This window comes from Mobula hypostoma, chromosome 3 (genome assembly GCF_963921235.1).
Source record: "Mobula hypostoma chromosome 3, sMobHyp1.1, whole genome shotgun sequence".
Classification (NCBI taxonomy): domain Eukaryota; kingdom Metazoa; phylum Chordata; class Chondrichthyes; order Myliobatiformes; family Myliobatidae; genus Mobula; species Mobula hypostoma.
The window spans coordinates 824,556-851,899 of NC_086099.1; the positions used below are offsets into that span (position 1 = coordinate 824,556).

Here is a 27,344-nt window from a genome sequence, read left to right on the forward strand (position 1 = left end):
CCTGCATGCCCACCTTCAATGACTGGTGTATAATGACACCCAGGTCTCGTTGCACCTACCCTTTTCCTAATCGGCCACCATTCAGATAATAATCTGTTTTCCTAGCTCCCTTCCTGTCCCTTGCTTCCGCAGATAAGCCAGGCCGTCTCGCCGTTACCCTGCGGTTGGTTCTGTCCCTTCCTGTCCCTTGCCTCTGTCGGGTAAGCCAGGCATCCTCGCTGTTACCTGCGGTTGGTTCTGTCCCTTCTTGTCCCATGCACCCTTCGGGTGGTGAACTGCGCCCTGCACAGGAATACCGGGCACTGCCCAGGTGATACGCCCCCTGCCCAGGAGAACCACGCCTTACCTCAATGCAAGAAGCATCAGGAACAAAGGTGATGAACTGAGAGCTTGGAGACATACGTGGAATTATGATGTAGTGGCCATTTCAGAGACTTGGCTGGCACCAGGGCAGGAATGGATTCTCAATATTCCTGGATTTCAGTGCTTTAAAAGGGATATAGAGTGCGGAAAAAGGGGAGGAGGGGCTGGCATTACTGGACAGGGATACTATTACAGCTACAGAAAGTGTGGGTAATGTAGCAGGATCCTCTTTTGAGTCAATATGGGTGGAAGTCAGGAACAGGAAGGGAGCAGTTACTCTACTGGGGGTATTCTATAGGCCCCCTGGTAGCAGCAGAGATACAGAGGAGCAGATTGGGAGGAAGAATTTGGAAAGGTGCAAAAATAACAGGGTTGTTATCATGGGTGTCTTTAACTTCCCTAATATTGATTGGCACCTGATTAGTTCCAAGGGTTTAGATGGGGCAGAATTTGTTAAGTGTGTCCAGGATGGATTCCTGTCGCAGTATGTGGACAGGCCGACCCGGGGAAATGCCATACTAGATCTAGTACTAGGTAATGAACCGGGTCAGGTCACAGATCTCTCAGTGGGTGAGCATCTGGGGGACAGTGACCACCGCTCCCTGGCCTTTATAATTATCATTGAAAAGGATAGAATCAAAGAGGACAGGAAAATGTTCAATTGGGGAAAGGCAAATTATGAGGCTATAAGGATAGAACTTGCGGGTGTGAACTGGGATGATGTTTTTGCGGGGAAAAGTACTATGGACATGTGGTCGATGTTTTGAGATCTCTTGCGGGATGTAAGGGATAAATTTGTCCCGGCGAGGAAGATAAAGAATGGTAGGGTAAAGGAACCATGGGTGACAAGTGGAAGCAGGCAGGCAAGTAGTCAGGTGGAAGAAGGCAGCATACATGAGGTTCAGGAAGCAAGGATCAGATGGGTCTATTGGGGAATATAGGGAAGCAAGAAAGGAGCTTAAGAGGCTGAGAAGAGCAAGAAAGGGGCATGAGAAGGCCTTGGCGAGTGGGGTAAAGGAAAGCCCCAAGGCATTCTTCAATTATGTGAAGAAAAAAAGGATGACAGAAGTGAAGGTAGGACCGATTAGAAATAAAGGTGGGAAGATGTGCCTGGAGGCTGTGGAAGTAAGCGAGGTCCTCAATGAAAACTTCTCTTCGGTATTCACCAATGAGAGGGAACTTGATGATGGTGAGGACAATATGAGTGAGGTTGATGTTCTGGAGCATGTTGATATTAAGTGAGAGGAGGTGTTGGAGTTGTTAAAATACATTACGTCAGAACAGTGTCCGACGCCTGACGGAATATTCCCTGGGCTGCTCCACGAGGCGAGATAAGGAATTGCTGAGCCTCTGGCTAAGATTTTATGTCCTCGTAGTCCACGTGAATGATACCGGAGGAATGGAGGGAGGCGAATGTCGTTCCCTTGTTCAAAAAAGTTAGTAGGGATAGTCCGAGTAATTATAGACCAGTGAGCCTTACGTCTGTGGTGGGAAAGCTGTTGGAAAAGATTCTTAGAGATGGGATCTATAGGCATTTAGAGAATCATGGTCTGATCAGGGACAGTCAGCATGGCTTTGTGAAGGGCAGGTCGTGTCTAATAAGCCTGATAGAGTTCTTTGAGGAGGTGACCAGGCATATAGATGAAGGTAGTGCAGTGGATGTGATCTATATGGATTTTAATAAGGCATTTGACAAGGTTCCACACGGTAGGCTTATTCAGAAATTTAGAAGGCATGGGATCCAGGAAAGTTTGGCCAGGTGGATTCAGAATTGGCTTGCCTGCATAAGGCAGAGGGTGTTGCTGGAGGGAGTACATTCAGATTGGAGGATTGTGACTGGTGGTATCCCACAAGGATCTGTTCTGGGACCTCTACTTTTCGTGATTTTTATTAACGACCTGGATGTAGGGGTAGAAGGGTGGGTTGGCAAGTTTGCAGACGACACAAAGGTTGCTGGTGTTGTAGATAGTGTAGAGGATTGTCGAAGATTGCAGAGAGACATTGATAGGATGCAGAAGTGGGCTGAGAAGTGGCAGATAGAGTTCAACCCGGAGAAGTGTAAGGTGGTACAGTTTGGAAGGACAAACTCCAAGACAGAGTACAAGGTAAATGACAGGATCCTTGGAAGTGTGGAGGAGCAGAGGGATCTCGGGGTACATGTCCACAGATCCCTGAATGTTGCCTCACAGGTGGATAGGGTTGTTAAGAAAGCTTATGGGGGGTTAGCTTTCATAAGTCGAGGGATAGATTTTAAGAGTCGCGATGTAATGATGCAGCTCTCTAAAACTCTGGTTAGGCCACATTTGGAGTACTGTGTCCAGTTCTGGTCACCTCACTATAGGAAGGATGTGGAAGCATTGGAAAGGGTACAGAAGAGATTTGCCAGGATGCTGCCTGGTTTAGAGAGTATGCATTATGATCAGAGATTAAGGGAGCTAGGGCTTTACTCTTTGGAGAGAAGGAGGATGACTGGAGACATGATAGAGGTGTACAAGATAATAAGAGGAATAGGTAGAGTGGATAGCCAGCGCCTCTTCCCCAGGGCACCACTGCTCAATACAAGAGGACATGGCTTTAAGGTAAAGGGTGGGAAGTTCAAGGGGGATATTAGAGGAAGGTTTTTTACTCAGAGACTGTTTGGTGCGTGGAATGCACTGCCTGAGTCAGTGGTGGAGGGAGATACACTAGTGAAGTTTAAGAGACTACTAGACAGGTATATGGAGGAATCTAAGGTGGGGACTTATATGGGAGGCAGGGTTTGAGGGTCGGCACAACATAGTGGGCCGAAGGGCCTGTACTGTGCTGTACTATTCTATGTTCTATGTTCTATGTACCCCGGAGGAGCCTGCCTAGCCTGAAGCCTGAAGACTCCAGCCTCCTGCCTAGCCTCAAACCTGAAGACTGCAGCCTCCTGCCTACCCTCAAGCCTGCAGACTGCAGCCTCCTGCCTAGCCTCAAGCGTGAAGACTGTATCCTCCTGCCTAGCCTCAATCCTGAAGACTGCAGCCTCCTGCCTAGCCTCAATCCTGAAGACTGCAGCCTCCTGCTTTGCCTCCAGCCTGAAGACTCCAGCCTGCAGCCTCTCCTCACCTCAAGTCTCCTGCCTCCAGCCTCCGGCCTCGCTTCGCCTCAAATCTCCTGCCTCCAGCCTCCAGCGTCACGTCGCCTCAAATCTCCTGCCTCCAACCTCCAGCCTCGCCTCGCCTCAAGTCTCCTGCCTCCTGCCAAGCCTCACCTCTAGCCTCAAGCCTGAAGACTCCAGCCTCGTTCAGGTGCTTGTCCAGTGTCTGGCTCGGAGTCCAAGCCCGGGCTCCTAGTTCACTTGTTCAGTCCCGTTCCAGGTTCCTGGTTTTCGTGTCCATGACCTTGCCATCAGCCTGAATTCTTGTCCTGTCCCTTGTACATCAGTGTCCGTGTCTTGCACTTTGGTCCGTTCCCAGCCACCGCCTTATGACAGCAAGAGGAGATTCTTTTTGCAGGAGCTTGAAAGGCCCTTGTGACTCGTTTTATGCAAAGGCGACACCACCTTCCCCGTACAGCAGCCTCTGCAGCAGTGGTAAGGGTAGTGTAGCAATCTGAACCTGGCTCCGATCAACAACATTCCCACAAGAAGCGAACACAATTGGACAGAAGAGAAGTAGATTGAACTTCGGCTCTGCAAAAAAGGACTGCAGAGCAGGGACAACTTGCTGCAAATATGGGAAACACACATGACAGGGCCACACACGCAAGGTTTCCTACCACTGCTTGAATGCGAAGACAAGATTGCAAATAGCATTTTTTTTGTTTTGTTTGTTGTTTAAATGTTAGTTAATGTTCAATTAATAATTAATAGTTAGAAATTTTGAGAGTGCAGAGCTTGTATATTCCTGTCAGGATTTAAGGTAAAGTGAATTGGAATAAGGAACCGGTGTTCTCATGGGATATTGCAACTCTGATAAAGAAGAATAGAGAGTTGTATGATGTGTATAGGAAACATGGAGTAAATAAGGTGCTTGAGGAGTATAAGAAGTGCAAGAAAATATTTAAGAAAGAAATCAGGAGGGCTAAAAGAAGACTCGAGGTTGCCTTGGCAGTCAAAGTGAAGGATAATCCAAAGAGCTTTTACAGGTATATTAAGAGCAAAAGGATTGTAACGGATAAAATAGGTCCTCTTGAAGATCAGAGTGGTCGGCTATGTGCTGAACCAAAAGAAATGGGGCAGATTTTAAATGAGTTGTTTGCGTCTGTATTTACTAAGGAAACTGGAATGAAGTCTATGGAATTAAAGAAAAGAAGTAGTGAGAACATGGAAACTGTACAGATTGAAAAGGAAGAGGTGCTTGCTATCTTGAGACAAATTAAAGTGGATAAATCCCCAAGACTTGACAGGGTATTCCTTCAGACCTTGAAAGACACGAGTGTTGAAATTGCAGGGGCCCTGGCAGGTATATTTAAAATGTCGGTGTCTACAGGTGCGGTGTCGGTGGATTGGAGAGTAGCTCATGTTGTTCCGTTGTTTAAAAAAGGATCGAAAAGTAATCCGGGAAATTATAGGCCGGTAAATTTGACGTCGGTAGTGGGTAAGTTGTTGGAGGGAATACTAAGAGACAGAATCTACAAGCATTTGGATAGACAGGGACTTATTAGGGAGAGTCAACATGGTTTTTCGGAGTTTTTCGAGGAGGTTATAAGGAAAGTGGATGAAGGGAAGGCAGTTAATCTTCTCTACATGGACTTCAGTAAGGCCTTTTACAAGGTCCCGCATGGGAGGTTAGTTAGGAGGATTCAGTCGCTAGATATACATGGAGAGTTTGTAAATTGGATTAGACATTGGCTCAATGGAAGAAGCCAAAGAGTGGTAGTAGAGGATTGCTTCTCCGAGTGGAGGCCTGTGACTAGTGGTGTGCCACAGGGATCAGTGCTGGGTCCATTGTTATTTGTCATCTATATCAATGATCTGGATGATAATGTGGTAAATTGGATCAGCAAATTTGCTGATGATGCAAAGATTGGAGGTGTAGTGGACAGTGAGGAAGGTTTTCAGTGACTGCAGAGGGACTTGGACCAGCTGGAAAAATGGTCCGAAAAATGGCAGATGGAGATTAATACAGACAAGTGTGAGGTATTGCACGCTGGAAGGACAAACCGAGGAAGAACATACAGGGTAAATGGTAAGGCACCGAGGAATGGAGTAGAACAGAGGGATCTGTGAATACAGATACAAAATTCCCGAAAAGTGGTGTCACAGGTAGTTATGGTCGTAAAGAGAGCTTTTGGTACATTAGCTTTTATTAATCAATGTATTGAGTATAAGAGCTGGAATGTTATGATGAGGTTGTATAAGGCATTGGTGAGGCCGAATCTGGAGTATTGTGTTCAGTTTTGGTCACCAAATTACAGCAAGGATATTAATAAGGTTGAAAGAGTGCAGAGAAGGTTTACAAGGATGTTGCCGGGACTTGAGAAGCTCAGTTACAGAGAAAGGTTGAATAGGTTAGGACTTTATTCCCTGGAGCGTAGAAGAATGAGGGGAGATTTGATAGAGGTATATGAAATTATGATGGGTATAGAAACATAGAAACATAGAAACATAGAAAATAGGTGCAGGAGTAGGCCATTCGGCCCTTCGAGCCTGCACCGCCATTTATTATGATCATGGCTGATCATCCAACTCAGAACCCAGCCTTCCCTCCATACCCCCTGACCCCTGTAGCCACAAGGGCCATATCTAACTTCCTTTTAAACATAGCTAATGAACTGGCCTCAACAGTTTGCTGTGGCAGAGAATTCCACAGATTCACCACTCTCTGTGTGAAGAAGTTTTTCCTAACCTCGGTCCTAAAAGGCTTCCCCTCTATCCTCAAACTGTGACCCCTCGTTCTAGACCTCCCCAACATCGGGAACAATCTTCCTGCATCTAGCCTGTCCAATCCCTTTAGGATCTTATACGTTTCAATCAGATCCCCCCTCAATCTTCTAAATTCCAACGAGTACAAGCCCAGTTCATCCAGTCTTTCTTCATATGAAAGACCTGCCATCCCAGGAATCAATCTGGTGAACCTTCTTTGTACTCCCTCTATGGCAAAGATGTCTTTCCTCAGATTAGGGGACCAAAACTGCACACAATACTCCAGGTGTGGTCTCACCAAGGCCTTGTACAACTGCAGTAGTACCTCCCTGCTCCTGTACTCGAATCCTCTCGCTATAAATGCCAGCATACCGTTCGCCTTTTTCACCGCCTGCTGTACCTGCATACCCACTTTCAATGACTGGTGTATAATGACACCCAGGTCTCGTTGCACCTCCCCTTTTCCTAATCGGCCACCATTCAGATAATAATCTGTTTTCCTATTTTTGCCACCAAAGTGGATAACTTCACATTTATCCACATTAAATTGCATCTGCCATGAGTTTGCCCACTCACCCAACCTATCCAAGTCACCCTGCATCCTCTTAGCATCCTCCTCACTGCTAACACTGCCACCCAGCTTCGTGTCATCCGCAAACTTGGAGATGCTGCATTTAATTCCCTCATCCAAGTCATTAATATATATTGTAAACAACTGGGGTCCCAGCACTGAGCCTTGCGGTACCCCACTAGTCACCGCCTGCCATTCTGAAAAGGTCCCGTTTATTCCCACTCTTTGCTTCCTGTCTGCTAACCAATTCTCCACCCACACCAATACCTTACCCCCAATACCGTGTGCTTTAAGTTTGCACACTAATCTCCTATGTGGGACCTTGTCAAAAGCCTTTTGAAAATCCAAATATACCACATCCACTGGTTCTCCCCTATCCACTCTACTAGTTACATCCTCAAAAAATTCTATGAGATTCGTCAGACATGATTTTCCTTTCACAAATCCATGCTGACTTTGTCCGATCATTTCACCGCTTTCCAAATGTGCTGTTATCACATCCTTGATAACTGACTCCAGCAGTTTCCCCACCACCGACGTTAGGCTAACCGGCCTATAATTCCCCGGTTTCTCTCTCCCTCCTTTTTTAAAAAGTGGGGTTACATTAGCCACCCTCCAATCCTCAGGAACTAGTCCAGAATCTAACGAGTTTTGAAAAATTATCACTAATGCATCCACTATTTCTTGGGCCACTTCCTTAAGCACTCTGGGATGCAGACCATCTGGCCCTGGGGATAGATAGACTGAATGCAAGCAGGCTTTTTCCACTGAGGCAAGGGGAGACAAAAACCAAAGGACTTGGGTTAAGGGTGAGGGGGAAAATGTTTAAAGGGATCATTTGTGGGGGGGCTTCTTCACACTGAGACTGGTGGGAGTATGGAATGAGCTGCCAGATGAGGCCGTAATGTGGGTTCTGTTTGCAATTTAAGAATAAATTGGACAGATACATGGACGAGAGGTGTATGGGGGGATATGGTCCGTGTGCAGGTCAGTGGAACTGGGCAGAAAATAGCTCGGCACAGCAAAGAAGTGCCAAAAGGTCTGTTTCTGTTCTGTAGTTTTTCTATGGTTTCCATGGTTTCTACTCTCTCTGTCGTAATTGTGACTGAGCACACTTCTCTTCCCTGCCACCCTTGAGTGTCCGATATACTGCTGACGTCTTCCTCAGTGAAGACTGATGCAAAATACTCGTTCAGTTCCTCCGCCATCTCCTTATCTCCCATTACAATTTCTCCAGCATCATTTTCTATCGGTCCTATACCTACTCTCGCCTGCCTTTTACTCTTTATATACTTGAAAAAAACTTTTAGAGTCCTCTTTGATATTATTTGCTAGCTTCCTTTCATAGTTAATCTTTTCCCTCTAATGACCTTCCTAGTTTCCTTTTGTAAGGTTTTAAAAACTTCCCAATCCTCTGTCTTCCCACTAATTTTTGCTTCCTTCTATGCCCTCTCCTTTGCTTTAACTTTGGCTTTGACTTCTCTTGTCAACCACGGATGCATCCTTTTTCCACTAGAAATGTTCTTCTTTTTTGGAATATACCTGTCTTGCATCTTCCTCACTTCTCGCATAAACTCCAGGCACTACTGCTCTGCCGTCTTTCCCGCCAGTCTCCCTTTCCAGTCAACTTTGGCCAGTTCCTCTCTCATGCCACTATAATTTCCTTTACTCCACTGAAATACCGACACACCTGATTTCGGCTTCTCATTTTCAATTTTCACAGTGAACTCAATCATGTTATGATCACTGCCTCCGAAGTGTTACTTCACCTCAATCTCTCTAATCACCTCTGGTTCATTACACAATACCCAATCCAGAACAGCCGATCCCCCAGTGGGCTCAAGAACAAGCTGTTCTAAAAAGCCATCTCGCAGACATTCTACAAATTCTCTCTCTTGAGATCAAGAGCCGACCTGATTTTACCAATCCACTCGCATGTTAAAATCCCCCACAATTATCATAACACTGCCCTTCTGACAAGCCTTTCCTATTTCCTGTTGTAATTTGTAGTCCACATCCCTGCAGCTGTTTGGAGACCTATAAATAACTGCCATCAGGGTCTTTTTACCCCTGCTATTTCTTCGCTCAACCCATATAGATTCTGCACCTTCAGATCCTATATCACCTCTTTCTAATGATTTAATATAATTTCTTACCAATAAAGCCACGTCTGCCCCTCTGCCTACCTTCCTATCCTTCCGATACACCGTGTATCCTTGGACGTTCAGCTCCCAGAGACATGCATCCTTTAGCCAGGTATCTGTGATGGTCACAATATCATACCTGCCAATCTGTAGCTGTACGACAAGATCATTGACCCTATTCCTTATGCTACGTGCATTTAAGTATAACACCTTTGGACCAGTATTTGGTACTTTTCGCTTTGATTTCACTGCAACTTTATTGCACTGCAACTCATCCCAATAGTTACAAATCTGCCCCATCACCTGCCTGTCTTTCCTGACATCTTTACTGCTCACTATCTGAGATTTATTTCTGTTTTCCCCTTCCTCCGATCTGTCATTCCGGTTCCCATCCCTCTGCCAAATTAATTTAAACCCTCCCCAACAGCCCTATTAAACTTTCCCGCCAGGATATTGATCCCTTTCGGTTTCAGGTGTAACCTGTCCTTTTTGAACAGGTCATACTTCCCCAAGAAGACATCTCAAAAATCCAAGAGTCTGAAGCCCTGCCCCCTGCACCAGTCTCAGCCACGCATTCATTTGGCTGATCCTACTATTCTTGCGCTCGCTAGCACGTGGCACAAGTAGCAATCACGAGATTACTACCCTGGAGATCCTGCTTCTCAGCTTCCTTCCTAACTCCCAGAAATCTCTCTTCAGGACCTCTTCCCTTGTCCTATCTATGTCATTGGTACCAATATGTACCAAAACAACTGGCTGCTCACCCTCTCCCTTTAGAATATTCAGGACCCGATCCGAGTCATCCCGTACCCTGGCACCTGGGAGGCAACACACCATGCGGGTATCTCTATCAGGCTCACAGAATCTCCTGTCCGTTCCCCTGACTATGGAATCCCCTACGACTACCGCATTTCTCTTCTCCCTCCTTCTCTCCTGCACAACAGCGCCAGGCTCTGTGCCAGAGACCCGGTCACCGTGGGCGTCCCCTGTCAGGTCATCCCCCTCAACAGCATCCAGAACAAGATATTTGTTGCTGAGGGGGACAGTCAAAGGTGTGCTCTCCACTATCCGGGCATTTCCCTTCCCCTCTTGACAGTGACTCAGTTTTCTGACCACTGTGGCCTAGGGATGACTACCTCCCTGTAGCTCCTGTCTATCACCTCTTCACTTTCCCTGATAAGCAGTAGGTCATCAAGCTGCAGCTCCAGATCCCTAACACGGTCTCTGAGGAGCTGCATCTCGGTGCACCTGGTGCAGATGTGGCCATCAGGGAGGCTGGAGGTCTCCCAGGATTCCCACATCTGACTCCCTGAACAAAGCACTAACCCTGCAGGCATCCTACCTAATTCTAAAGGAATGAAACAGGAAAAATAAGTCTACTCACCCACTTACCTCGCCAAACAGACGAACTTTTTAAACCGTTAGCTCGTACCGTTAGCTGTGAGAGCCCTGCTGTAACGGTCTGTCCGGGCCGATTTCAGAAAGGGCGGGGGGAGAAAATAGAGTTGGTGCCTCGCTCTCGCCTGTTCTCGTTTACCGCCGTAGCCCGTTGAAGCCAAAGCCCCACACTCTGCTTTGCTGAGCATACCTAACAGACTCCACCCTATCTAAACCCCTTGCCCTTGGAGATGTCAATCGATATTTGGGAAATTAAAATCTCCACCACGGCAAACCTGTTATTATTACACCTCTCCTGAATTTGTCTCCTGCCTGCTCCTCGATGTCCCTGTTGCTATTGGGTAGTCTATAAAAAACACCCAGTAGAGTTATTCATACCTTCCTGTTTCTAACTTCTACCCACGGAGACACAGTAGACGATTCCTCCATGACTTCCTTCTTTTCTGGAGCCGTGACATTATCACTGATCATCAGTGCCACGCCCCCACCTCTTTTCCCTCCCTCCCTATCCTTTCTGAAACATCTTAAGTCTGTCCCTCAAAGTAACCTTTCCTGCCCGTGAGTCTTCCAAGTCCCTGTCATGGCCACAATATCATAGCTCCAAGTACTCATCCACGCTCTAAGCTCATTCGCTTTGTTCAGAATGCCTCTTGCTTTAAAATAAACACATCTCAAACCATCAGTCTCTGTGTATCCATTCTCTAACATCTATCCTCCCTCCCGCACTGTCTCCGAGCGTTCTCTATATGTGAACAAATCACCTTTTCCTCCGTCTCTTCAGTTCTGTTCCCACCCCCGCCCCCACCGCTTCCAGTTTAAGCTCTCCCCAATAACCTCTCTGCCACGATGTTGGTTCCCCTCGGCTTCAAGTGCAAATCGTCCTTTTTGTACAGGTCGTGCCTGCCCCAAAAGTGGTTTTTGGTCCCAATGATCCAGGAATCAGAATCCCTGCACCCTACTCCAATCACGCAGCCAGTCATTTATCCTCCACCTTAATCTATTCCTATTCTCACTGTCGCGTGACCCAGGCTTTAATCCCAATATTACTACGTAGAAGCATTGAAACATAGAAAACATACATCACAGTACAGGTCATTCGGCCCACAAAGCTGTGCCGAACACGTCCCTACCTTAGAACTACATAGGTTTTACCATAGCCCTCTATTTTTCGAACCTCCACGTAACCATCCTGGAGTCCTTTAAAAGACCCAATCGTTTCCACCTCCACCACCGCCGCCGGCCGCCCATTCCACGCACTCATCGCTCTCTGAGTAAAAAACTTACCCCTGATTTCTCCTCTGTATCCAGTCCCTGTCACCTTAAACTTGTGTCGTGTTGTGGTAACCACTTAAGCCCTGGGGAAATGCCTCTGACTATCCGCACCACTCGCACCACTCGTTCGTCCATATCATTCTAAATGCTCTACGCAACTGAATGCGGCAGCGTCTCTCCTGCATTCTTCACCATTTGAATTTTACCTCTGCGGTAGAATTGATCTGTTTGCTTTGGTACCCTTGTCCTCTCTTACAGGTATGTTACCCACGTCATCATAAACAGGCTGGATCATCATCAACTGTATCATACTGGATCCCTTATCTCTGCCGTATTATCTTAACCATGCCCAACAGCTCTAGTAAATCTGACCGCAAAGAAAAATCAATTGTTGTTTTATTCAATTTTCTAGAAGGATTTCACAAAGTGCCACAGATGAGGCGGCTTAACGAGCTACGATCACATTGTGTTACCGGAGCACCTTCACCCTACTGTCAGTTTCAGCACCCACTCTATACAACAAAATTTTGGTCCATTTATCTCTCCGCGCACATTCACAGTCTTCGATCTCCACTTACCCGTCAGATTCAGAAGGTTTCTCTATTGCAAGTGGATAGTTGAAGCCAAACCTGTGAACAAAATAGAAATAATTATATCTCCGTAATCTGGAAACTATCTGCTTCGCGGCTCATTAAAATATCATGACTTGTTCCCGGCCCAGTCAGTGAGTATCACTGTTCTGATTCTCTGTCAGAAAGTTCCAACAGGTCATTTCGAAAAGAGATGAGTTTGAAGAATGTGAAGAAAACAACGAGTAAGAGGGCCTGCTAGAAAAGCGGGGTGCTCAGCGACGCAGACCTGCGACCTGCAGGGTGCTCAGAGGGAGCTCAGAGCTGGGACAGATCTCGGCTGAGTTATTAAATACGGTAAAAGGCTGAGCACATGAACTGTGTTGAAGAGCCGGCTGTAGGTGAGCACGTGAAATCGCAACAGCGCACTTTGTACGATTAAGACGGATAACAATAGAACCCTGGAAGAGCAGTTTTGAAAATATGGAAAGAATAAGCTTCTGGCTAAAGGGCAGAATTACAAATTGAGCATGATGCAAGTGCAAGTGCAGGTGTCGGGGCCATGGCTTTGAGTGTGCTAGGCTTCAGAGTGCGCCACTCTAAGATACTCAAGTGTAGGCGGTGGGAACGTATCGGGCAACTCTCTCATTGTAATCTTATTTCTCCAATCCTCGGCGTATAGTGAGAAGTGGTACAGGGGCAATGTTTTGTCGTGTGTTTGCAATGCGGGAGGTCTGGACGTCGTCCACTCTCCCGGATAAACCAATCTGCACCTGATGCACCGAGCTGCAGCTTCTGAGACAACTTACTAAGGAACTGAAGCAACCGTAGGCTTTGGTGCATATTGGCACCAATGATGTAGATAGACAAGAGGAGGAGGTGCAGAAGAGAGGTTTTAGGAAGCTAGATAGAAAGCTGAAACCATAAGACCATAAGACCATAAGACAAAGGAGCAGAAGTAGGCCATTCGGCCCATACGGTCTGCTCCGCCATTTTATCATAAGCTGATCCATTCTCATATTTAGTCCCACTCCCCGCCTTCTCACCATAACCTTTGATGCCCTGTCTTCTCAGATACCTATCAATCTCTGCCTTAAATACACCCAATGACGTGGCCTCCACTGCTGCCCGTGGCAACAAATTCTATAGATTCACCACCTACTGACTAAAAAAATTTCTTCGCATTTCTGTCCTGAATGGGCGCCCTTCAATCCTTAAGTCATGCCCTCTCGTACTAGACTCCCCCATCATGGGAAACAATTTTGCCACATCCACTCTGTCCATGCCTTTCAACATTCGAAATGTTTCTATGAGGTCTCCCCTCATTCTTCTGAACACCGGAACCTGCAACGCAGTAGCCTCTTGATTACGACGTTACGTGGATAAACTCACTTTTAAAGTCCCCCTTACGTGGTTTCTATAGATTCTTGGCTCAAATTGAAGGTTGTGCCCTCGACAGGAGACATCCTCTCCACATCCGCGGTGTCTATTTGGTAAGTCTCAATGATTTCACCACGTATTCTTTCAAATTCCAGAGAGTACATCCCAAAGCTGCCAAACGCTCTTCATATATTAACTCCTTCAGTCCTGGAATTGCCCTCATGAACTTCCTCTGGCCCAAATCTGTTGTCAATACTCCGACTGCGGCCTTACTGGTGTCTTATAAAGGCTTATCCTTACCTCCTTGCTGTTACATTTTACTGTTCTTTAAATAAATAGCAGCATTGCATTTGATTTCTTTACGACAGACTCAACCTATAAGTCAACATTTTGAGAGACTTACACGAGGACTCCCAGGTTTATTTGCACGTCTGATAACGGAACTTCCTCCCCACTCAGATAATAATCTGCTCTATTGTTCCTTCAAGCATGTTGCATTGTAATACATTTCCCAACACCGTTATGGATCTGCCAAACTTTACGATTTAAATGTATCTCGATCTATTTGAATTATACCCAGAATCATTAGCTTTGACTTCTCTGCCATGAACCTCGCCCGTATCCTAAGCAATCCACCTGGACATCTCCTCCCTCATGCTCCTGGAACTCCCTTTACTCCACTACAATACTGATGCTGTCACCACCACCGTTTCGGCAGCGCAACAGATTCGGAAATTGCGCCTGTGAATATGCACGTACCTGCTAATTATTATTTCACTGTATTTATCTGCATTCGTTCTGTCGGAGCCAATGCTCCAAGAATCCATGCCTCATGGATTCCAAGCCAAGCTCCAAGAATCCAAGCCTCGAGGATCCCAAGCCAAGCTCCGAGAACCCAACCCTCGTAGATCCCAAGCCAAGCTCGTAGAACTCAAGCCTCAAGGTTCCCAAGCCAAGCTCCAAGGTCACTAGCTTTGAGGATCCCCAGCCAAGCTCGAAGAACACTAGCCTCGTGGCTCCCAAGCCAAGATCGATGAACACTAGCCTAAAGGATTCCAAGCCAAGCTCTATGTACAAAAACCTCGAAGATCCCAAGCCTCCGAGCTCAAGACCCAAGACTCCAGTCGGCATCCAAGCTCAAGACTTAAGACCCCGGCCTGCAGCCAAGCTCGACCCATTTTTCGTACATCATCTTCAGTACTCTATTCACCCATTTTACAGAGCAACTCATTCCGTTCTCTGCAATTTTGCAGTATCGTTAGCCTCTCCTTGCTCGCAGTCTCACTTCACACTTTTTCTGTCTGTAAAACAATCAATTCATCTTTGGCACTCTCATCCCGCTTGCCATTATTCTGCCAAATTAACTTAAGCGCTCCATGAAACTTAACCTCTGCCACCTGCACCAGTTCCTCAGCCGCGGATTCACCCACTAAATCATGCTATTTTTTCCCTCTCTGGCGTTATCGGGACTTGAATCCGGATGTTAATATCCTGAAGTTACTTTTTCCAACTTTATACCCAGCTCCCTAAATTCTCTCTTCAGGCCCTCTTAATCTTCTGTGCCCACCTTATTGCTGCCAAAAGGCTCACTTTCACACCTTAGAAACCATGGGCCTGATCTGAGCCATCCCTGACCCTGTCACCAGTTAGGCAACATGCCATCAGAGTCTCGCTGTCACACTGACAGTTCACCGACAGGAGTCTTTGTTCCTACGACTATGGAATATCCTATCCGCACTGCAGCTCCTCAGCTCTCTTATCAGCTGAGCCACAGCATCAACCGCAGCGCCAGATGCCCGGTCAGTGCGGCTCGCCCACGCTCTCAACAGTATCCAAACTGGTATACTGATCACTGGGGGTAACGACCACATATGTACTCTGTACAGGATCTGCCCTTCCTTTCCTTCTACTAACGGTCACCCAGGTGCCTGTCTTCTGCAACAGAAATGTGACAACCTCTTTATTACCCTTATCCATCAGCCATTTATTCTCAAGCTTGAGCCGAAGGTCATTGACCTGCAGCTCCAGTTCCTATATACGATGTGGATCAACAACCCGCCTCTCCTGTTGTGGATGTGGTTATTCGGGGGACCGGGGATCTCCCAGAATTTCGACATCACACATATCGTACAAAACACTGCCCCTGCAGCCATTCTTGCTACTATTCCATAACAGACGGGGAATGAAGGATTAAATATCAAAAGCAAACTTGCAAACAAGAGGAAATCTGCAGATTCTAGAAATCCAAACAACAACAACACACAATGCTGGAGGAACTCAGAATAGCAGGCAGCATCTGCAGAGGGAAAAACAGTAGATGTAAAAAGTTGGGGGGCGGTGTTAAAGAAACACAAAGTGATAGGTAAAACAAGGGGAAAGGATGAATCAAATTCCTGGGAATCTGATTGCTGGAAGATACAGATGGCCATGGAGGAATGAAAGGGGGCGGGGTAGCACTAGGGGGAGGCCGTGTACGGCCAAGGAGCTAAGTTCAGAGAGGGGAAAGGTCATGGGAAAAGGAGGGGATACGTGGCACACCATTTCCCGTGTGATTCCTTTTTGAACTTTGCACATTAACAATGGACGGGGGAAACAATCTGAAAATTCCGGGCCTGTTACACTGATTTCAGTCGTTGCGAGGATGTTGGATTCCATTATTAAGAGTGGGCTTTTGATGTACTTGGACGCACGTGATAAATTAGGCCAAAGTCAGCATAGTTTCCTCAGGGAAAATCATAACCGAAAAATCTGTTAGTATTTTTTAACGAAATAACAGGAAGTGGAGATCATAAGACCAGAAAGCCATAAAACTATAAGACCTGGAGAAAAAAATGACCATTCAGCCGCTTTGAGTCTGCTCCGGTATTCCATTATGGCTGATCCCGGATTCCACTCACTCCATACACCTGCCTTCTTTCCATATCCTTTGATGTCCTGACTGATAAGGAAATGATGAACTTTCGCTTTAAAAATACTCAAGCAGTTATTCGTATTAAGTCCTGTGAGTTTGTCTAGCAATTTCCTTTGTAATAGCTGCAACACTCACTCCAACTCCGAGACGTTTCGTCCCATTGGAACACTGATGTTGTCTTCGAAAGTGAAGGAGATACAAAGTCTCAATTTAAATAATCTGTCATTTCTTTATCCTCAATTTCTACTTCATCAGCATCATGTTCCTTTACTCTGAACATAGCTGGGAAAAATAAAAAAAAATACTATTGTTATCCTGCTACGGGGATCAGGGGGTACGGAGGGAAGGCTGGTGCAGGTTTCTGAGTTGGATGATCAGCCATGATCATAATAAATGGCGGTGCAGGCTTGAAGGGCCGAATGCCTACTCCTGCACGTATTTTCTATGTTTCTATGTTTCTATGTTTATATTATTGGCTAGTATGCCATCACATTTCAGTTTCCCACTTCTTTTCACTTTTTAGTTGTCTTTTGCTGGATATCCTAATAACATCCCTATCATCTAACTTCCATTCACTTTTGCTACCTGATACGTCCTTTCCTTTATTTATATAACCCCTGTCTCCTTTGTCACGCACAGTTGCCTACCCCTGCCACTTGAGATCCTTTTCCATATTCATCCAATGACTTGTGAATTATTCCCAGAAAGTTCTTCTATCTCTGCTCTGTCGTGAACCCCTCCAGTATCCTCCTCTAATCCACGTCGTCAAGCTCCTTCCTCATGCGCCTGTATTTCCCCTTTATCCAATGCGATTCTGATTCATGTGAGTTATGCGACTCCATCTACTCCACTTGCAAAGAATCAACGTTCTCTGATCCCATGTCACCTGTTTCTAAAGCGTCACACTTACTGTCTGTGCTTTCAATGCACAATATATCCTTTGATGTAAAGCTGCCAGCTACGGTCTTCTTTCAGCCAGGACTCGGCCTTACCCACAACATAACATCGGCCAATCCCAAATTGCGCGACAAGTTTGTCGACCTTATTCTGAATTCTACCTGCATTTAAATACAGCACCTTCAGTCCTGCATTCTTCGCCCTTTTGTATGTTGCCTCTGTGGCAGGATTTAACTCTGCTCCATTTGCACTTCTACCCAATCATTGACTTCTCCTGTCTTATATTCATGTTGAACCCCTCATCTACATATAAACCTGCGGGCGTCTCCTCAGCAATACATCTTGGTTCAGTGATACTGCCATGTTATTTTACATCACTTCTAACAGCTCAAGTCAATCTGAGAAAATCAATTACACTGGATTCCTTAGATTTTCAGGAATTCTTTCACAAGGAGCCGCACATGAGGTAACTTAACGAGCTAATCTCCCATGGTATTACAGCAGCGCTCCCGATGCGCTCCGTCAGTTTGACGACCCACCCGATACAGCAGCATTTTTGCTTCATTTGTCGCCCCGTGCACAGTCACAGTCTTTGGTTTCAGAGACAGCAGCTCAAAGATGGACCCCACACTGGTGAGTTATTAAACAGGACAAAAGGCTGAGCACATTTGCCGGGTTGGGGAGATGGCTGTGGATGACCACCTGAGCCCTCAGCAGCGCACTATATGCATTTAAGGAGGATAACAAACGGATTCTGGAAGAACAGATGTTTAGATATTGAAACAATAAGCGATAGGCCAAAAGGAACAATTATAAATTTAACATCATGCTGGAGAGGCTTGAATGGGATTTAGGGAAAACATGGATGAGCGCATTCGATACTTTGCATCGGTCTTCACTGTGGAAGACACCAGTAATTTGACCAACATTTCAAGGCAAAAGTACTGTGTGGCGACCAATCAACAGAGAGGTATTCATTAAAAAAGGAAGAAAATTCAAGTGCAACTGTAGCGTCAGTACGTTTGAGTTCCCCTCCCCACCTTCTTTATAAGGCCTCTGCCCTTCCCACTTCAGTCCGGACGAAGGATTCCGCCCCGAAACGTTGCCTGATCGTTTCCACGGATGCTGCCCGACCTGCTGAGTTCCTGCAGCGTGTTGTGAGTGTTGCTTTGATCCCAGCATCTGCAGAGTATTTTGTGTTTCCAGTGCGCCTGTCTAAGATCCTCCGGCTTGGGCGAGTGAACAGTATCTGGCAACGTTATCGTTGTTTTCTTATTTCTCCTGTCCTCATCTGTTGAGAATTGCTCCAGGGGCAATGTTTTGTACCCTGTTTCCGATGCAGGAATTCTACAAGACGTCCACCCTCCACGATAGACAAATATGCAGTTGGTGCACCGAACTGCAGTATCTAAACAAAGCATGAAGGAACTGCAGAAGCAGTTGATGATTCAAGGCATTCGGGGCTGCTACTTTCTACCATGGCTGCCAATGATTTGGACGACGATATATGTTAATAAATGGATTTTTGGATACATTTGCCGATGACACGAAGATATGTGGAGGAGCGGGTAGTGTTGAGGAAGCAGAGAGCCTGCAGAGAGACTTAGATAGTTTTGGGGAATGGGCAAAGAAGTGGAAATTGAAATTCAATGTTGGAAAGTGCACTTTGGTGGAAGAAATAAACGGACAGACTATTATTTAGATAAGGAGAGAATTCAAAATGCAGAATTGGAAAGGGACTTGGGAGTCATTGTGCAGGATACCCTGAAGATTATGCTTCTAATTGAGTGGTTTGTGAAGAAGGCGAATGCAAGGTTGGCATTCATTTCTGGAGGTATAGTATATAAGAGCAGGGATGTGATGTTTAGGCTCTATAAGGCACTAGTGAGACCACACTTGGAGTATTGTGTGCGGTTTTGTGCTTATGTTAGAAAGGATATACTGACATTGGAAAGGGTTCAGAGAAGATTCAGGAGAATGATTCCAGGAATGAAAGGGTTACCATATGAGGAACTCTTGGCTGTACAATGGCTGTATTCTCTGGAGTTCATGAGAATGAGGGCCGATCTCGGAATATTCCGAAAGTAAAACAGCCTTATACACGGGGAAAGCTGCAGATGCTGGGAATCGATAGGAAGAAGCACAGTCAACGTTTCGGGTCGAGACACTTCGCCAGGGGTGAACAGTTTAGATATGGCAAAGGCATTTGCCATGGGAGGGGATTCTAGGAGAAGAGGGCAGGACTTCACGATTGAAGGACGCCCTTTTAGAACCGAGATGCCGAGAAATTATTTCAGTCAGAAGGTGGTAAATTGCTGGAATTTCAAGCCACGTGCGACTGTGGAGGCAACGGCAATGGGTGTATTTAAAGCAGAGACAGATGGGTTATCGATTATCGGGGGCATCAATGGGTATCAGTTGAAAGCAGGGGAGTAGAAATGACTGGAAGAATTGTATCAGCCCATGATTGAATGGCTGAAGAGACCTACTGTGCCGAATGGCCTACTTGTGCTCCTAGATCTTATGGTCCTATGGTCTTATGGACTTCTAGCGCACTGGTCGTGTCTTCCACAGTTGAATTGTTCATCGGTGATTTTACCACCACACCAGCATCATTTTCCAGTGGTCCAATATCAACTCTCAGCTGCCTTTATTTTTATATGACTTGTATAACTTAAGTAAGTAAGTAAGTAAGTAAGTACGTAAATAAATAAATAAATAAACAAACAAACAAACAAACAAACAAATAAATAAATAAATTTCTCTTTATTCCATTGCAATACTGTTACATGTGCCTTATGCTTTCTCCTCTCAAGTTGCATATTATGTTCACTTTCTCCTTGGGGATCATTTACGATAAGCTCTCAAGTAAAACCTTAAAATTCCAGAGAACACATCCTAAAACAGTCATACACCTCTCATATCTTAACAACCCCAATCCCAGAATTATCCTCATAAGCTTCCACTGTTCCAAAACTGTTGAAAATATTACAAGTGCGGCCTGACTAGTGTTTTACGAAGCGTTACCACGTTGTTTTGATATTCTATTTCTCTTGAAATAAATAGCACCGTTGCATTTGCTTATTTACCACAGACTCAACCTGTAATTCAACGTCTTGGGAGACTTGCTCGACGACACCTACGTCTCACTGCACCTAATAATATTTGAACCTGCTACTCATTTAGAAATTAGACCGCACTACTTTTCCAAAATGCATTGTCATACATTTCACAACACTGCATTCTATCTGCCGCAAGTTTGCACATTCGTCCAATTTGTATAAGTCCTGCTGCAATCTCTTACTTTTATCAGAACTACCGACCACTCCACCTATCTTCGCATAATCCGCAAACTTTGCCACAAGACATCATGATTGTATCTTTCCTGTAACAGTATAGGATGTTATCTTGTTAAGCAGCCTCGTTTGTTGCAACTACTCAGACGCCCTCTGAGTATCCAAATAAATTACATCCAGTGCCTCTCCTTTTTTCAAGCTGCTGGTTGCCTCATCGAATTAACCTAACAGATTTTTCACGCCAGATTTCCTTTCACCAATGAGAGGGAACTTGATAATGTTGAGGACAATATGAGTGAGGTTGCTGGTCTGGAGCATGTTGATATTAAGGGAGAGGAGATGTTGGAGATGTTAAAATACATTAGGACGGAAAAGTCCCCCGGGCCTGAAGGAGTATTCCCCAGGCTGCTCCACGAGGCGAGGGAAGAGATTGCTGAGCCTCTGGCTAGGATCTTTATGTCCTCGTTGTCCATGGGAATGGTACCGGCGGATTGGAGGGAGGCGAATGTTGTCCCCTTGTTCAAAAAAGTTAGTAGGGATGGTCTGGGTAACTATAGACCAATGAGCCTTACGTCTGTGTTGAGAAAGCTGTTGGAAAAGATTCTTAGAGATAGGATCACTGAGCATTTAGAGAATCGTGGTCTGATCAGGGACAGTCCGCATGGCTTTGTGAAGGGCAGAACATGTCTAACAAGCCTGATATATTTCTTTGAGGAGCTGACCAGGCATATAGATGAGGGTAGTGCAATGGATGTGATCTTTATGGATTTTAGTAAGGCATTTGACAAGGTTCCACACGGTAGGCTTATTCGGAAATTCAGAAGGCATGGGATCCAGGGAAGTTTGGCCAGGTGGATACAGAATTTGCATGCCTGCAGAAGGCACAGGGTCGGGGTGCAAGGAGTACATTCAGATTGGAGTATTGTGATTAGTGGTGTCCCACAAGGATCTGTTCTGAGACCTCTACTTTTCGTGATTTTTATTAACGACCTGGATGTGGGGGCTGAAGGGTTGGTTGGCAAGTTTGCAGACGACACAAAGGTTGGTGGTGTTGCAGATAGTGCAGAGGATTGTCAAAGATTGCAGAGAGACATTGATAGGATGCAGAAGTGGGTTGAGAAGTGGCAGATGGAGTACAACCCGGAGAAGTGTGAGGTTGGTACACTTTGGAAGGACAAACTCCAAGGCAGAGTACAAAGTAAATGGCAGAATACCTGGCAATGTGGAGGAGCAGAAGGGCATGTCCACAGATCCCTGAAAGTTGTTTCACAGGGAGATTGGGTAGTTAAGGAAGTTTGTGGAGTGTCAGCTTTCATAAGTCGGGGAATAGAGTTTAAGCGTCGCGAGGTAATAATGCAGCTCTATAAAACTCTGGTTAGGCCTCACTTGGAGTACTGTGTCCAGTTCTGGTTGCCTCACTATAGGAAGGATGTGGAAGCTATCGAAGGGACAGAAAGATGGGCAGAGGGGGTGGGGTGGCCCTGTTGGTGAGGAATGAGATTCAGTCCCTTGCAAGGGGGGACATAGAATCAGGAGAAGTAGAGTCAGTGTGGATAGAACTGAGGAACAGTAAGGGCAAAAAGACTCTAATAGGTGTTATCTACAGGATCCCAAACAGTAGCATGGATATTAGGCAGGAACCGGGTATTGATAGTAAATGATCAGCCATGATCTCAGAATGCCGGTGCAGGCTCGAACTTCTGCACCTACTGTCTATTGAAAGAGTACAGAGGAGATTTACCAGGATGCTGCCTGGTTTAGCGAGTATGGATTATGATCAGAGATTAAGGGAGCTGGGGCTTTACACTTTGGAGAGAAGAAGGATGAGAGGAGACATGATAGAGATATACAGGATATTAAGAGGAATAGATAGAGTGGATAGCCAGCGCCTCTTCCCCAGGGCAGCACTGCTCAATACAAGAGGACATGGCTTTAAGGTAAGGGCTGGGAAGTTCAAGGGGGATATTAGAGGAAGGTTTTTTACTCAGAGTGGTTGGTGCGTGGAATGCACTGCCTGAGTCAGTGGTGGAGGCAGGTACACTTGTGAAGTTTAAGAGACTACTATGCAGGTGTATGGAGGAATTTAAGGTGGGGAGTTATATGGGAGGCAAGGTTTGAGGGTCGGCAGAACATTGTGGCCAAAGGGGTCTGTACTGTGTTGTACTATACCATGTTCTATGTTTTATGTTCTTACAGCTTTAATACATACCCCTTTTGTATACTAAACAATAAAAACTTTCAAAAACTTCCCATTCACCTTTGCTGCTTTAAATGTCATTTCTTTGGCTTTTATGAAGTCCTCATCGCCATTGCTGCCGCGGTTCCCTCCCCAGCCACACGAAGCTCTGGCTCTCTGTTGCATATTTATCCTACGCCTTCTAAATTATTCCCAAAATCTTCAGCCATCTCTAGTCTGCCATCAACCCCTCTGACATGTTCTACCAATCCAGCTGGGCACGCATCTCCCTCAAACCCCTTAATGCCATTTATTCCATGTGAGTTATGCTTCTCACTCTCAAACTGCAGCATGAATTTAATCATATTATGATCACTGCCTCCTAAGGGTTCATCATCGTTAAGCTCCCGAGTAAGACGTTGTGTATTAGAGAACAGACAGTCCAATATATCTTTCCCGAGTACTCTTCAACATAATCTGCTCTATAAAGCCATCTGTAAGAATTCAAAAATTCCTTCTTGCAGTCTGACTGCAATATGATTTTTCCAAAGGTCTTGCAACTTGAAGTCCCCATGTCATAGAAAAATAGAAATATGGAAAAACTACAGCAGAATAGTGATAATTTTTCAAAACTCGTTAGATTCTGGACTAGTTCCTGAGGATTGGAGGGTGGCTAATGTAACCCCACTTTTTAAAAAAGGAGGGAGAGAGAAACCGGGGAATTATAGGCCGGTTAGCCTAACGTCGGTGGTGGGGAAACTGCTGGAGTCAGTTATCAAGGATGTGATAACAGCACATTTGGAAAGCGGTGAAATGATCGGACAAAGTCAGCATGGATTTGTGAAAGGAAAATCATGTCTGACGAATCTCATAGAATTTTTTGAGGATGTAACTAGTAGAGTGGATAGGGGAGACCTGGGTGTCATTATACACCAGTCATTGAAAGTGGGCATGCAGGTACAGCAGGCGGTGAAAAAGGCGCGGTATGCTGGCATTTATAGCGAGAGGATTCGAGTACAGGAGCAGGGAGGTACTACTGCAGTTGTACAAGGCCTTGGTGAGACCACACCTGGAGTATTGTGTGCAGTTTGGGTCCCCTAATCTGAGGAAAGACATCTTTGCCATAGAGGGAGTACAAAGAAGGTTCACCAGATTGATTCCTGGGATGGCAGGTCTTTCATATGAAGAAAGACTGGATGAACTGGGCTTGTACTCGTTGGAATTTAGAAGATTGAGGGGGGATCTGATTGAAACGTATAAGATCCTAAAGGGATTGGACAGGCTAGATGCGGGAAGATTGTTCCCGGTGTTGGGGAGGTCTAGAACGAGGGGTCACAGTTTGAGGATAGAGGGGAAGCCTTTTAGGACCGAGGTTAGGAAAAACTTCTTCACACAGAGAGTGGTGAATCTGTGGAATTCTCTGCCACAGCAAACTGTTGAGGCCAGTTCATTAGCTATGTTTAAAAGGAAGTTAGATATGGCCCTTGTGGCTACAGGGGTCAGGGGGTATGGAGGGAAGGCTGGGTTCTGAGTTGGATGATCAGCCATGATCATAATAAATGGCGGTGCAGGCTCGAAGGGCCGAATGGCCTACTCCTGCACCTATTTTCTATGTTTCTATGTTTCTATGAATACAGGCCTTTTGGCCCACAATGCTGTGCCAAACATGTATTTGCTTCAGAAATTCAATACTTTAAAAAAATTAACTACGGTTACCCATAACCCTCTCTTTATCTAAGCTTTATATACCTATCCAGGAGTCTCCTAAAAGAGGTACCCTCCTCCACCACCATCGCCTTCAGCCTACTCCACGCACTCTCCACTCTCTGTGGAAAAAAAACTTTCCCCTGACATCTCCTCTGTACCTACTTCCAAATACCTTAAAACTCTGCCCTCATGTGCTAGCCATTTCACCACTGGGGAAAACGTATTAAACGAGCAATGCCTCTCATAATCTTATACACATCTATGAGGTCACCTCTCATTCTCCATCGTTCCAATGAGAAAACGCCAAGTTCATTCAACCTATTTTCGTAAGGCATGCTAACTAATCCAGGCAACAGCCTTGTAAATCTTCTCTGCACCGTTTCTATGTTTTCCACATCCTTCCTTTAGTGAGGTGACCAGAACTGAGCACGGTACTCCAAGTGGGGTCTGAGCAGGGTCCTATATATTTGTAAATTTACCTCTCTGTTCTTAAAATGAATCCCACGGCTAATAAAGGCCAATGCACCGTGTGCCTTCTTAGCCACAGAGTAAATCTGCGCAGCAGCATTGAGTGCCCAATGGACTTGGACCCCAAGATCCCTCTAATCCTCCGCACTGCCAAGAGTCTTACCATTAATACTATTGTCTGCCATCATATTTTACCGAACAAAATGAACCACCTCACACTTATCTGGGTAGAACTCAATCTGCATTTCTCAGCCCAGTTTTCATCCTATCGATGACCCGCTGTAAACTCTAACAGCCCTTCACACTATCCACAATACCTGCAACCTTTGTGTCAGCAGAAAATTTACTAACCCATCCCTCCACTTCCTCATCCATGTCATTTATAAAAATCACGAAGAGTAAGGGTCCCAGAACAGTTCACCGAGGCACAACACTGTTCACCGACCTCATTGTAGAATGTGACCCGTATACAACTACTCTTTGCCTTTTCTGGTCAAATCAATTCTGGATCCACAAAGCAGGGCCCCTTGGATCCCATGCCTCCCTATTTTCTCAATAAACCTTGTATTTGGTACCTTATCAAATGCCTTGCCGAAATCCAAATACAGTGCATCTACTGCTCTACCTTCATGAACGTGATTAGTTACATCCTCAAAAATTTTTATCAGACTGCTTAGACACGACCTGGCTTTGACAAAGTTATGCTGGCTATTCCTAATCATATTATGCCTCGCAAAATGTTCATAAATCCTACCTCTCAGGATCTTCTACTTCATCCTACCAACCACTGAGGTACGACTCACTGGTCTATAATTTCCTGGATTATCTTTACTCCATTTCCTGAATAAGAGAAAAGCATCTGCAACCCTCCAATCCTCCGGAACCTCCCCCATCCCTTTGAAGATCCAAAGACCATTGCCAGAGGCTCAGCAATTTCCGCCCTTACATCCCACAGTAGACTGGGGTACATCTCATCCGGTCCCGGAGTGTTATACAAGTTGATGCTTTCCAGAAGCTGCAGCACATCCTGGTTTTCAATGTCTATATGCACAAAGTTTTGAATCCACTCTAAGTCATCTGCACAACCGCCAAGATCATCTTTCATAGTGAATACTGAAGCAAAGTATACATTAAATAACTCTGCTATATCCTCCGGTTCCATACACATTTTTTTCAGTCATACTTGGTTGGCGCTATTCTCTCACTTCTTATCTTTTTGCTCTTCACATGCTTGTAGAATACCTTGAGGTTTTCTTCAATCCTGCTCGCCAAGGCCTTTTCATGGATCCGTTCCTACTCACCTAATTTCATTCTTAAGCTCCTTCTGCAAGACTTATAATCATCTTGAACCCTATCATTAACTAATTTTTGAATTAACCATATGCTTTTCTTTTATTCTTGACATGATTTAACCGGCCTTTGTACAACACGGTTCCTGTATCCTGCCATCCATTCCCTGTCTCATTGGAACGTATCTATGCAGAACACCACGTAAATATCCCCCGGATATTTGCCCAGTTCTGCCGTACTTTCCCTGAGCACATCTGTTTCCAATTTCTGCCTCCAATTTAACCATAATTAGCCATTTAACAATTACAGCACGGAAACAGGCCATCTCGGCCCTTCTAGTCCGTGCCGAATGCTTACTCTCACCTAGTCACACCGACCTGCACTCAGCCAGTAACCCTCCATTCCTTTCCTGCCCATATAGCTATCCAATTTAAGTTTAAATGACTATTTCGAGCCTGCCTCTACCACTTCTATTGGAAGCTCGTTCCACACACCTACCACTCTCTGAGTAAAGAAGTTCCCCCTCGTGTTACCCCTAAACTTTTTCCCTTTAACTCTCAACTCATGTCCTCTTGTTTGAATCTCCCCCACTCTCAGTGGAAAAAGCCGATCCACGTCAATTCTATCTGTGCCCCTCAAAATTTTAAATAGTTATATCAGGTCCCCACTCAACTTTCCACTCTCCAAAGAATAAAGACCAAACTTGATCAACCTTTCTTTGTAACTTAGATGCTGAAACCCAGGTAACATTCTAGTAAATCTTCTCTGTGCTCTCTGTATTTTGTTGACATCTTTCCTATAATTCGGTGACCAGAACTGTACACAATATTCCAAATCTGGCCTTCCAATGCCTTGTACAATTGTAACATTACATCCGAACTGCTAAACTCAATGCTCTGATTTATAAAGGCCAGCATACCAAAAGCTTTCTTCACCACCCTATCCACATGAGATTCCACCTTCAGGGAACTATGCACCATTATTCCTAGGTCCCTTTTTATTAATGCATTCTTCAATGCCCTACCATTTACCACGTATGTCCTATTTTGATTAGTCCTACCAGAATGTAGCA

General features: G+C 45.4%; 1 protein-coding gene across 2 annotated transcripts in view; it reads right to left on the reverse strand.

The window, feature by feature from the left end:
- Positions 1-27,344, reverse strand: part of LOC134343341 (uncharacterized) — a 207,682-nt gene that overhangs the window by 80,214 nt on the left and 100,124 nt on the right. For both annotated transcript variants that reach the window (XM_063042027.1, XM_063042028.1), the window contains exon 10: positions 12,157-12,207. In XM_063042027.1, the coding sequence (XP_062898097.1) occupies positions 12,157-12,207 (51 nt within the window). The remainder of the gene's footprint in view (positions 1-12,156; positions 12,208-27,344) is intronic.